The sequence below is a fragment of the Rhipicephalus microplus genome, chromosome X (genome assembly GCF_043290135.1).
Source record: "Rhipicephalus microplus isolate Deutch F79 chromosome X, USDA_Rmic, whole genome shotgun sequence".
In the NCBI taxonomy this organism is placed as follows: domain Eukaryota; kingdom Metazoa; phylum Arthropoda; class Arachnida; order Ixodida; family Ixodidae; genus Rhipicephalus; species Rhipicephalus microplus.
In genome coordinates, this window is record NC_134710.1 from 481,668,924 (window position 1) to 481,682,977 (window position 14,054).

Sequence of the window (14,054 nt, forward strand, 5' to 3'; positions counted from 1 at the left end):
AACAGAAAAGCATGTGTTCAACTTATACCACAAACTTCCCCAACGTCAACACAATTCTTCAACGAAATTAAACATACTAGAACAAAGTACACGTCTGAAACGCACTTTCAGATTGGTTCCTGGCACCGTTTACCGACGAACGCGCAACCTCAAGCAAACTGCCAAATCAGTACTTCAACTTCCAACAGTTCATGCTAACGTTGTCTAAAGCCTGGAAGAATTTTTTGCCAAGCGATGCGAGAGACATGCGAGGCAACCAGCACACAATCCAAGTTTTCAATGAACATACGAGGAAATCTAATATGCGATGCCTCTGATGTGGCATACCTACTAGAATGCAAGGTGTTCGGCATGAAATACATTGGACAAACAGAAATAACTTTTAGGATTTGTTTCAATAATTATAGGGCCCACAAAATATCTACTTATTTTTATTTATTGACTTTTTATTTATTTATTTATGATACCTCAAAGGCCCCTAAAGAAAGGGGTTTTACATGAGGGTTGGGCATATATACAAAAACAGCTCTTCTATGATGCGTTTGAAGAGGGCTTGGCCAGAACGAAGCACTGCATTGGTGGGAAGGTCATTCCAGTTCCTTGATGTCTGGTTGAAGAATGAGGAGGCACAAGAGACAGTGTGGGCTTGAGGGGGTTATACGGTCTTTTTGTGGTGTGTCCGGCTTGAGTGGTGGTGTGCAGGATCAATGAGTTCGACTTGGGGTGACTTGTGAAAGAACTTATGAAAGAGGGAAAGGCGGGCGACTCGACGGCGTGAGACAAGACTGAGAAGGTTGGCTAGGGATTTGAGTTTTGGTGAACTAGAGTTGTAGGAATTGTCCGAAAAAATGAAACGTACGGCACAATTCTGTAATAATTCAAGCATGGTAATGTCATTAGGTTGGTATGGGTCCCACAGGGCGCATGCATATTTGAGCTTCGGCCTTACTCACCAGCAGTACGTTAGAAGTTTGACTGAGGGGGGTGCTAATCGAATATTACGCCGCAAGAAACCAAGAACGGGATTAGCAGAATTTGTTATGCTGGTTATGTGGGTCTGCCATGATAGGTCAGAAGTGAGGTTAGATCCTAAGTACTTGTAAGTGTTAACAGGTGATATTAAAAAACCACCTATTACATAATTGCAAGCCGGGTATGACTTCTTTTGATGAAAAGTGACAAGGGAGGTTTTTGAAGTGTTTAATGACATAAGCCACTTGCGGCACCAATCTTCAATTTGACTGAGGTCAGATTGTAGGGATGAATCATTGTTATTATTGTTAATAGGGCGGTATGGCACGCAGTCGTCTGCAAACAATCGTATCTCGGAAGAAATGCTAGTTGGAAGATCGGTATTGTATATGAGAAAGAGCAGGGGTCCGACGACCGTTCTCCGAGGAACCCCGGATGTAACAGATGCGAGAGAAGAGGAGCGTTCGTTAACGTAGACAAATTGCTGACGGTTACACGGAAAATCAGGTATCTAGTGAAAAACAGGATGATGAAGGTTTAGGCTTAAATCAACCCTAAATGTACCTCTACAGAAACACCGTAAGCCTCCCAGTCCTTCAGTCAACAAATTGTCATCTGCACGTTTAGAAATATGGTTTAAATCCCACGGGGACCTGGAAACAGCTTCATTCATACCTAATACGCCGACCTAATATCCTCTGAAGAGGAGTGAATGAGAGTACGGGTACACTTGCAGCAATAAAGCACTGTAAATATTGATAATAATCATGGCATTTCAAGATTTTGTGGCACTGTAACTGCGACGAGAAGTGGACAATTGTGAATGTCTTCCAGTGTGACTTCGCCCTGTACTGTATTACTCTCATCCACTTCCTTCTATCTTACCAACCAATCAATGGTTATAAGCCCGATATGTCACCACATACACAACAGCCGCCACATACACAACCAAAAGCCCCCTAAGGCGGTATATCAGAATAAAATGCAATTCCCTTTAAACACCTATTCCTTTTTTCTTGCGGCACTTCGTGGCGCCCCCTCAAAGCGAGACAACTCCTTAAAACCGTTTGTGCCCGTGCCACCTTACAGGAGCATGGGGACGCAGTGTCCCGCGGATGGAAGCTTAGAAGAAAGACGTCAACCGACATTCCCAACATGACCCAGATCACCGATAGGTGGCGGTCGGTCAAAAAAGGAGGGGGGGGGGGGCTGCTGCGACAAGCGAGACCTTACCTTAGCCGGCCACCATCTGCACTAAAGGGACTGCCACCCAAACACACTAAACCCAATGCTTCTCAAAAAACACTCACGACGCCACTCGTATAGCGCAGTTACTATTTAAAGTTTCTCCTCTCTTTTCTCCCCCCTCTTTTCATTTTTTTGTTTTTTTCTTCTTTATGTTTTGCCCTTCCTCATCTCTCATTCTTTCGCACAAAAGATTATAATTGTGAGAACGAACAACATGTACCTATATTCCTGAATAAGGCAAGACTTTATCATAAACTGCCGAAATAAACGCTTTAGTTTTTCCTGTTCTCACGGATCTCCCACTTCACTGTTTCAAACGCTTCGGACACTTTAGCCACTATGCCTGCCTACTCAAGACTCGCCACAGGTGCAGCTACAGTGGAGCAGCTATCACGGTGGTTTCACAAACATGCACAAAATACAGCGATCATCGGAAACTCGCAAACAAGCTATCTTCATCGGCACTTCAACCCTAACGACAAGGTAATGCCGGCATTTATAAGTAATCGCGGCGCATCCACATTCGATCTCGATTATGAGCTAGTAAATATACCACGGTCAGGGACGATGCTCGTTTTCCACGTTGAGACAAGCTAGTTGAAGCTATATGGGCTAGATGAATATTTTCGCCGTTTGCGCCATTTAGTAAACACCATGCTCCTAACACTCCAGGAATTGCAAGACTCATCATCTCTCGTGTATTGCCACGATTCACAAACAGGTGTCTGGAACAATAAATTTGTCCGCCGCTGCCGCAGGGAACTCGCCGTTTCAATTACCAATCAAAGCGCACTGCCGGACACTGCGCAATGTGTCGAACGTCGACAATGAATTCAACCGGCTACCAGCGAGACGTTTTTTTCTTTCGTGGATGGGCTTCATCAGAGCTTGATGAGAGTTGCTCTGGATGTCTAAACTTTAAAGGAGGCTCTCTATTGTGGAGACCTCGAAGCTACTGCGAGGTGGTCCCCTCAACCTACCGTTGCAATCTAGGTGTGATCACAACAAGAACACCTTCAGGAAGCCAGAAGTGATCAACACGTTCCCATAGCACTAAAGGCACCTGGCAGAAAAATGGACTTCTACAAGATCGCCGAACCTGTAAGAATTGGACACTCAATTCAGCAATCGTCATTGCTAACAGCACACCACTTCGAGAGGTGAAGCCTGCTGATTAACAGAGGCGTATTCCTCTATTGGTGACCCCAACACAAGAACTACCAAGCAACCCGGGCATCTTGCCCTCAACGTTCACCGGGAGCTCAACGCTCGGATCTTCCTTGCAGCGACACAGACCTGCAGGACACACCTACAACCTGCGGACTTCTGCACTGCCATCCATGCGCTCAATAGAAGAATGACTTCCAAGCTGTGAGTCGAGTTCTCCGCTTTCCTGTTACAGTGCCACTTTCATTGTTTCATTGAAGTAGAAAAACTCACTTATAAATTATTCAGACATGAAATGCATAGATCGACGTCGAAAGTTGACATAAATGCTAGAATATCACTTGAAGGCGTTACACTCTTCCTCGAAGCAGCCACCACAAATCTTGACGAAAGCAATCAAGTAGCATGTCAAAACGTCCTCCTAGGGGCATCACTCAAATTGACAGAAATATTGATCAACCACAATAAAAACGCTGTTACCGTAGTGTGGTGGCTAAGGTACTCGGCTGCTGATCCGCAGGTGATGGGATTGAATACCAGCTGCGGCGGCTGCAATTTTGATGGAGGTGAAATTACTGTAGGCCTGTGTGCTTATATTTGGGCGTACATTAAGGCACCCCAGGTGGTCGAAATTTCCGGAGCCCTCCACTACGGCGTCTCTCATAATAATATGGAGGTTTCGGCATAGTAAACGGGCAGGTGAGGGATACGTGTTCCCCTCGCCTACCCACCGCGCCGCGGTGGTCTAGTGGCTAAATACTCGGCTGCTGACCCACAGGTCACGGGTTCGATTCCCGGCTGCGGCGGCTGCATTTCCGATGGAGGCGGAAATGTTGTAAGCCCATGTATTCAGATTTGGGTGCACGTTAAAGAACCCTAGACGACAAAATTTTCGGAGCCCTTCACTACGGCGTCTCTCCTAATTAAATGGTGGTTTTGTTACGTTAAACCCCACAAATCAATCAATCAATCAATATCCTCGCCTACCCGCTTTCCCCTTATATTCCTGAACGTGTTCACAACCTCCCAGTGCCGGTGCTGCGGTAATCAAGCGGCTACGCTTTTACACATGCTGTGGGAGAGCCAGGCACAGAACAGACACACTAAAGCCACGACCCTTTCGTCGAAGCTCCAAGAGGCTCTGCGGAGCCTCGCTCTAGACGACCAAGCCAAGGCGACACAGCACACCCCTGAGGCGGAATTGAGGCAAGCCCTTAACGTCCCCTAATGGGAGGCCTAGGCCCGGCCACCTTAACCTGCTGGTTTTTTATAATAAAGTTTATTCCTCCTCCTCCTTGGACAGTAAATCCCACATATAAATCAAATCGTGAAATCAAAACCACAGTGGCAAACAAATAAAAAACTTGCCATCAAGACCAACACCATTCTCTGCGACAACCACCGCTTATGAAATAAAGAAATCACCCTAATAAAAGTGTTCGAACCGAATAAATAACAAGAGATCATGAACAATGTCCCCAGTCCGATACTACCAGACGTTGTCATATGACTACAGGAAGTCCACCCACGAGGACACTTACGATACGAGCGAGAACACGCCTATCAACATACACTGTGACACTGCGAATGTAAACCTATCGGACAGGAGTGCAGCTGTTTATGATGCGAGTGCACTTCCTGAAGTAGGCTGGACATCATTCATACCGTTAAAATATTGCCTCCTGATTGTCTCTTCAAGAGCGCAGAGAAGCCATCTAGTTTTTTGTGCTCATAAAAATTGCTGAATTGGGGTGTCGCAGGATGGTACGGAACTGATACGAGTCGCTGAACAATTTATTTAGTTGTTCTTTTAAACGTTTTTATTTTTTGTCATAACAAAGACATTTCCGCTGAACGACATAACCAATCACGCTCTGAACTATGAGAAGTGAACAATCTTGACACAGCGATGGCAACATATCCGCAAACGCTTATATAAACATCCACTCATCAAACACGCAAATGCGCTTGAAGTACGCGCACAAAACTTACTATTCAATGCGTTTTACACTTTCACGAACGTCATCTCCGAATGATGGCTTGCGAAACATTGAAGGCCTAATTATAATATAAGGAATCTTTTTAGTTTGAGCAACATGGCAGAACGTGCAGCATCCATAGTGCCTACGTATGCCCCGTAATTTTCACTCTGGTATGTACTGGGATGTGGCATAGGAAATAAAGAAAAAAAAATAGGGTGTGGTGTAGTGTTTATTCTACCTACTGCTTATTCATAGGTCAAAAGTTGGAGTCCAGTGGTTTTCCCAAGATTTCTCTGCTGTTTACTTCTCAATTTACTTCTTGTTTGTTGATCGTATTTGTCGTCAAATGCATTCGTCAACCTCCAAGCTCTCCGTATTTAACCAAAAATTGTAATAATTGATTTTCCTAGAGGGAGCAAGTGTTACTCCTAACGAGACTAACAGTTCGTCAATAAGCAGTCACTTCCTCGCATAAAGGGGTCCTTTTACTCCTTGAACATTCGTCCCTCTAAACTAGTAACGACAACAATTCGTCGCCTGACAGTGAGTCCCGAAAGGACGAATCGTTCATTCTATTGAAAGTAATTTTGCGGCAATTCAGTTACCCCTTGAAAGTACAAACCACAGACCCCTTTTCGCTTTTTGCGGCTGGGAGTGCAACTACGGCTTCACTTGCTTCGTGCAGCACGTTCCTGTGAATTCAGCGTTTTATTTGAGGTGCTTCGAACGATCGTGTGGTAGAGTCATGAGCACGAATGTGATTATTTGAAGCTACTGTCATCGCGAAGAATTAACAGGCACACAGCGTTCATATGTATTACCAGCCAGCGTGGCCCAAGCGTGCGTATCCAGCTGCCTAGATGCTGCTCGGTCTGGCGTCGATTTTGAAATTCCTGCTCAAAAGATGATCGAACCGAAATTAATTCACGACGCCGCAAATCGCCGCGGTTCCATATTCGGTACTGTTTTCGTCGTCGCTTCTGAACGCTGATGACGGCGGTGACTGCTATGGGGGCGGCGAACACGTGCGCGACGAGCAGACGAAACGCCAATGGAAACTCGCGTCTCAATGTTGTGTGGCAACGCGATCAGATGGCATGAAAATATGGATTGTAACCGTTTGGCAACGCTGAAATTTGGAGGGCTTCGCACCCGCTTTCTATTGGGTTTAGTAGTGGTAATACCAATCGACAATACACATACTCATTCGTATCTTTGCTGCATAATTAGTGCCCAATCGTTACAAGAGAATCAATAACTATGCGTTATTGAACGAATAACGAATAAAACGCGACATGCGTCATGTTGATATGATTGTTTTTTTAATATTATTTTACCCATTTTTTCCTAATTTGTTGGCAAGGCCATCACATTGAAGCACAACAGTAAAACGGGAAACTAGTTCAGTTGAATATCCAAATACTGTGGTTTCTAAAGAGCCAAAGGTGGCCTTCACCACCAATTCATGCAAAGATTGCCCGTAAAGAGATGAACAGCAAGGAAACTTATGCTTCACGAAAATTAGGGTCGTATACTGATGATAACCAAGATTTATGAAAGCGTCGTTCCTTTTATGCAGGGTTCTCCATCTATCTTTAGCCAGAGTTTAAAACTATGCTGCCAGACGTAATGACGATGCAATCAATTGCAAGTTGCAGACTGTTGCCTGACGTGAGTCAGACTATACTTGGTGTTCTGATAATTTGCTGAGTTAGGTCAATGCAATAACAAACTTTATAAGCAAGAAAATGTGCCGGATATTCTAACGAGAATGTTGTTCATCGGCTTGCAAACCGTTCAATTAGACAGTTTTCAACTTTATGTGTGTCAATGATTACTGTTTTCCTACAAACTAAAATGGCCCCTGAAATTAAAAAGAAATATCACGTCAGAAGCCTGCTCGCGTGCCAGGGTGCACGATCACTTTAGTGCTCCCTTACATTCCATGTACGAGCGTCCATAGCATTCGCTCGATTGTGCTGTCTCGACGAGGCCGCAAAGATGGTGGTGACTTTGCAATGAACACGTCTCGCTATCAGCCACAAAAGCGATAACTGCTGCGACTATACTTACCACTGTCATAAACCGGTGCGAAAGAAGTGTATCGTTCGTACGCGGAACGTTAGGCAGCACCAGAATCACGGCGCGCGTGGACATTCCATTAGGTTCGCCATGTGGTATGTTTTATTGTGATAACAATTATATGGAAACTCTCGGCTAGATTTTGCCCATGGCGTCAGCGTCGCCGTCACTCACCGTTTATGTCCACGTTTATATATATATGAATCGTGAGCGCGAAGAGTTAACCCCTGAGCCACCAACGAGACTGTTCTTCAACGTTCATCGGACAAGTTATTTATATCTAGAACTTACTGCTGCTGACGGGCATCTCAGGAGGGGGGGCTGTTGTGTTTTCAGCATTACTAGCAAGATGGCACAATGAGTTTGCGTAACAACTTCGTCACGACGCGTCGGCTGCACTCTAATCTACCACGCGCACTTTGCCCCAAAAAGAGCAGAGGTCGACAGTCACTCACGTGTTCCTAGCTCGCGGTTGGGAGAATCGTATGTTTTGACTGGTATTCGGCTTTTACCGGAATACTTCTGTTTTAGTTACCGGGCGCTCAAAGATTCCTGCAATTTGTGCACAGTCTACGTTTGCGAAAAGAGGCATATTTCAGACACAGTAATGTAACGAATGAGACGCTTATTCGGGTTCATCTGTATCTGAGAGTACGTTTAAGGCGTCATTTGTGCGTGAGAAATGCGGAGCGTATATCAATCTACTAGCCATTCTGCACGCGGCCTTCCAATTTGTTGATATCGCACTCATCGCTTTGCCTTTGCGACAAAGCTGTGATTTTTTGTAGTTCACGAGCTTCTCAAGTTAGCAGAAAAAACACTGATAATTAACAGATATAGAGGACAAAACTCTCTAATCGGACGTTTGTCAAACCGATCTACAACTCTCTCATTAAAATTTGCTACCCATTTTTGTTCTTTTAAATGGTAACTAAAAGGGTCTAAATAAAAAATTGATCAGAGCACAAAAAATAGTCCGGTCCACTTTAGACTACGGTCAGCAACATGCATTTGGTCTCGCCGTAATTGTGTGTATTGCGTATTTTTAAACTATGGCTAAAAAAGCTGGGCACCCTGTATACTCTTTAGAGAGTTCCCTATCCGAGTTACGGGTGACTGCCATGATATCAGAGTCTTATACATATATTGTTACAATGAACTGTTGCTCTACATTTAGTTAGACGGTCGGGCGTAACTATCGGAAAACCGATTTTGAGCTTCCAACGTCGTTTTTGGACATGATTCTCTTGAGCTATTCACTTTTTATGTAATTTTTGAACATCACCGAAAAACTAAACCAGACTGTTTCTCTTTTTGCAGTGGCTACCTGTTCTTCTACATCATTAGCGGAATCAAAAATGTGCGAAGTGGAAAGGCAACAGTGGTTATAATTTTCCGCCGCTGGTACAGGTATGCTGATGGTGGTGCTCACGCCCCATCAAAATCAGTCACTGCATACATTAGGTTAGAGCTCAGCGTCGTATATATTATCAACCTCGATATTTTTGTCTTTGAAATCTATCAATTTCGAGTATTACATGATTGTTGCTCTAATATTGCATAGGTAATTTCCTGCGTTTTTGGCATGAGTTCTTTAAATACTGCAGCTATAGGGCCCCTTTTCATATAACTTTCCATCTGCCAAGTGCGTTTTGCACACCTCTGTAATAAAATTTTTCTTCCTTAAATTGTGGAATGCTTGCAAGAGTGGTGCTTTGTTACACTAACGGGAAAGCTTGTGACAGATGTAGATTATAAGAGCGATTTTAATCAATGTGGTTCTAATTAACATCGAGGTATTTCGTGTGATCCTATTGAGGAAGGCTTTGTATGGCATGATCTCAATTTGTAGCATCTTAGTTTACAGCTTATGTTACTATGTTTGTCTTTTGAGCATGGCCTTAGTAAGAAAGGCTTTATTCGCGTCTGCTCACTACTTTCGTTGCTTTAGAAGGCGAACAAAATAAAGCAGCACCTACATCACACATCCATCGTGTCCACCTCCATGAAAGTGCTGCTCATAGGTCTTTTTAGGCGCCAAATTGCTAAATGATGCAAAAAAGCTACAAGTACTACTCCTATTTTTCCAATGTACGTTGCCGAGAGTGAACTGTCTTTATAGTCAATCTAACGATGAAGCAGGGAACACAGCAAGGGCGTGTTGGCTAGGTATTTGCGTAGCACGCGCTAAGGGCCACTCAGATTTATGGTGACGCGAAACAAAAGCACCTTCTGCTGCGCTTTTATCATTCTGAACTTTTGTCATCTATTGGCATCAAGATACAGGAGTGGTGCCCACCCACATAAGACATAGCAGGCACTCCGCTATAAATCGTGCTGCAGAAGCACTCTCGTGTAATAATAATATATGGGGTTGAATGTTCCTAAACCACGAAATCAATTACTTTATTTAGCTTTGTGTGTTACTTAATTTTTCGTACTGCAGTCTCAATGAGGCTTTTGCAGGAGTGACAAAAGAAGAAAACAACAACAAATCAACATTCCTAAGCTGGCTTCAGAAATCATTGAAGTGTTAGTGAACGAACACTTCAAGGTTTTCTATAGTGAAGGAAAAAGCTATATTTGAACTTGCAAGTGTGGGTGAAAAAAGCTGATATGTTGAGGGCATTGTCACTTTTAGTAGAAAAATTTATCAAAATTTCGGACAAGTTTTCGGAGTGCTGAAGCGAGAAAAATTGAACGAATCAGGCAGATTTTTTCGCTCTCTTAGTACAAAGCCCGCTGCTATCTTCTGAACAGAATACAATTTCTTGATACCACAATTTTTCTGCTACGGGAGTTTCATACCACGCAACCATATTCGATAATTGGACGAAAGGAGTTTTGTAGGTGAGCAGCTTGGTGTGATAAGGACCAAGATGGAGTGTAAAGAGTCAATAACCTAAACTCTTAAGGGCGTTGTTGCATGTGAGAATAATATGTTTAGATCATAATAAACTGTATCACAAAAATGCTAAATATACGAATTCGGGCACTCTGTACAAACTAACACTGTTCGTAGTAAAAAGCCACGCAATACAAACGCCTGGTGAATCACACACTGACCATCTGGAAAAGTCAGTATGTACAGCTACAGAAATGTCGAAAAAAATTGTTTTGAATTTTATGATCCAGAGGAGATTTAACAGAAATATGAAAGAAGTAGTTATCTGAGATAAAGCATATTTTCACAGGAGCGTGTGAAATGAGGTCATTGATGTGAAGCAGGAATGAGAGCGGTCCTAGCAAAGAATATGGGCAATTTCCTGAACGTCCCAGAATCAAAGTAACACAGCTATACAAGAACTAAAGTCACGAATGGATTCAGCGGAGGGCGCAATAGCGTAGTTTGCACACTTCAAAGAAATTGTGACAGAATGTAAAAAAAAATTCAATATACGCCAAGTATCGTAAACGACTAATCCGCTAAAGTGGATGATTTTGAAAACCAGAGCAGACGATTGAACTTGATATTTTATGGTGTCGCTGAGAGTGAAAGTTCAGCACTGCTCACTGCTTCAGAGAAAGAAAGTACAAGAAGTCGTATTCTGGAATAAGACTATCAGTGCCAGTGAGGATTTAACGGGCACACAGGCTTGGACATTACCACAATAACAAGCCTCTACTACCTATTGCAATGCTGTCATTGTGCAAACAAAGAACCCAGGTGGTCGAAATTTCCCGAGCCCTCCACTACGGCGTCTCTCATAATTATATCGTGGTTTCGGGACGTCAAACCCCACATATCAATCAATAATCATTGTGCAAACACAAATTGGCAGTCTCAGCCAACGCTAAGAAGCTAAAAGGCTTGGGTATTAGTATATCGTAAGATTTCTGAGGGGCAGTGCACAGGAAGGGAAGTTTTTTTTATAAACTCGGCCAAACACTTGTTTCTGAAGGTGCTCGTGCAAATCTGAACTATGATAAACTTTTTATTGACCAAATGCTCGTGTACGATGAGCGTCGTGCCCAGGTTGTGAAAACTACATGACGCATGCGCAGATCTATAGCTGAAGTAGCTATTGTGGTTTTAAATTACCGTAGCATCAAAAACGAGGTGGAGGATTTCAATACCATGTTATGGATGGTAAAATCAAGCATTGTGCTTCGAACTTTATCATCGCTGGACTGCTGAGGTGAGAGACACCGAGGTTTTTCCAAGCTGTTAGACCTGCTATAGGAACGATAGAGATCGTTATGGTCCAGGGGTCTTTATACTTATTCATAGTTAGCTTTCTTGTTCAGTACTTAATCTCGGTGGCGGCACTTGCAAGGATGTATGGTGCACGAGTACATTGCGAAATGAAAAAGAAACATTATCAGTCTGCTCATTTTATAAGCCTCCTGAAAGTTCGGCAATTGTGACCTGTTTTTCAAAAAAACTAGAGACTGTCCATACTGACTATTAGGTTATAGATGGGGATTTTATAATTCCTGAGCATTCACCGACTGATCAGTCTTCCAGTGCAAGTGCTAAATCGGAAGCAGCAAAGGAAATAATGTACATGCTTTTCAGATTTTTTCTGAAAAACAGTTTTCCCTTAACTCAGATATTGCCCCTTACAAAAATTCTGTAAATGGACCTATATAAAAATCACCTTATATGGCTATAATAAGAATTGGGCATATCAGGCTTTAAATGTAATCCCCATATATGAGCCTTATAAAACCTTATAGGCCCAATTTCTGATAACCATATATGGGCCTTATACAACCAGGTATGCCAATTCCCTTGTGTACCCATATATGGAGGTTTCTGTATATGGCCACATATGCCAATCATCAATACACTGCTATATAAAGAAGCATTCATATCAGGTTAAACATGTCCATATCATCATCATCATCATCAGCCTGACTACGTCCACTGCAGGACAAAGGCCTCTCCCATGTTCCGCCAGTTAACCCGGTCCTGTGCTTGCTGCTTCCAATTTATACCCGCAAACTTCTTAATCTCATCTGCCCACCTAACCTTCTGTCTCCCCCTAACCCGCTTCCCTTCTCTGGGAATCCAGTCAGTTACCCTTAATGACCAGCGGTTATCCTGTCTACGCGCTACATGCCCTGCCCATGTCCATTTCTTCTTCTTGATTTCAGCTATGATATCCTTAACCCCCGTTTGTTCCCTAATCCACTCTGCTCTCTTCTTGTCTCTTAAGGTTACACCTACCATTTTTCTTTCCATTGCTCGCTGCGTCGCCCTCAATTTAAGCTAAACCCTCTTTGTAAGTCTCCAGGTTTCTGCTCCGTAGCTAAGTACCGGCAAGATACAGCTGTTATATACCTTCCTCTTGAGGGATAGTGGCAATCTACCTGTCATAATTTGAGAGTGCTTGCCGAATGTGCTCCACCCCATTCCTATTCTTCTAGTTACTTCAATCTCATGGTTCGGCTCTGCGGTTATTACCTGCCCTAAGTAGACATAGTCTTTTACAACTTCAAGTGCACTATTACCTATCTCGAAGCGCTGCTCTTTGCCGAGGTTGTTGTACATTACTTTCGTTTTCTGCAGATTAATTTTAAGACCCACTTTTCTGCTCTCCTTGTCTAACTCCGTAATCATGAGTTGCAATTCGTCCCCCGAGTTACTCAGCAATGCAATGTCATCGGCGAAGCGCAGGTTACTAAGGTATTCTCCATTGACTCTTATCCCTAACTGTTCCCATTCTAGGCTTCTGAAAACCTCCTGTAAGCACGCGGTAAACAGCATTGGGGAAATTGTGTCCCCCTGCCTTACACCCTTCTTGATTGGTATTCTGTTGCTTTCTCTATGAAGCACTATGGTAGCAGTTGATCCCCTGTAGATTTCTTCCAGAATGTCCATATATGGATACCTTTATTTATAGCGATTCAGTTGATCCATCTAGATGAATTCAGCTTGTGTCGCCGGCAGAAATTATCGCCCTACAAATAATTCTACATCTATAAATATTGCTGTGTTGAAAGGCCTGCATGCAGTCACCATCGTCTCCAAAACAAATGTTGTACGTAACCTCTCAACATTCTTGTTCAAAATATTCTAATTAAATCCTGAGTTGTCCTCAAGAAATTAGTGCTAAAATGTAGCATGGCAACCTATTTAAAGATTTTGGTGGGCGCCTATGTCACTGTTAGTCCACTTTTCCCGAAGAGATACATTTATTGTGTAAATGTGTTGCTTATCTTTTGACACTTTATTTATTTATTACATTATTCACAGTGCCACTTGGCATTACAGTGGGGGATTGTTTACACAATGTGTAATGCAAAAAATACAGAGTCAGCTAAATAAATAATCAAAGTCGCCTCAATAATAATTCATAACACGTGTACATATATCAATAAAACTGCAACACACGCAAAAAAAGCAACACACTCATTCTAACATAGAATAAAATAAATCATTTGAGATGGTAGTGGCAATGTGCTTGGTTTCATTCTGTGATTGTTTTGGTAAAATATCATTTTGAAATACGTCAGTTTTTCATGCTATTACTCTCAAATTGACCCTATGGTCAACGTGGTCTGAGACATAGTTCAGTGCACATAAATATTTCGCTGTATCGATTCTGACTTGAATGTGTAGGAAACAATTGGTCTTTATGCCCTCTCATCGCATCA

General features: G+C 42.9%; 1 protein-coding gene across 1 annotated transcript in view; it reads left to right on the forward strand.

Moving 5' to 3' along the window:
* Window positions 1-14,054, forward strand: part of LOC119160792 (O-acyltransferase like protein) — a 435,386-nt gene that overhangs the window by 193,441 nt on the left and 227,891 nt on the right. The window contains exon 8 of the mRNA XM_037413026.2: window positions 8,772-8,861. Coding sequence (XP_037268923.1) covers window positions 8,772-8,861 — 90 coding nt within the window. The remainder of the gene's footprint in view (window positions 1-8,771; window positions 8,862-14,054) is intronic.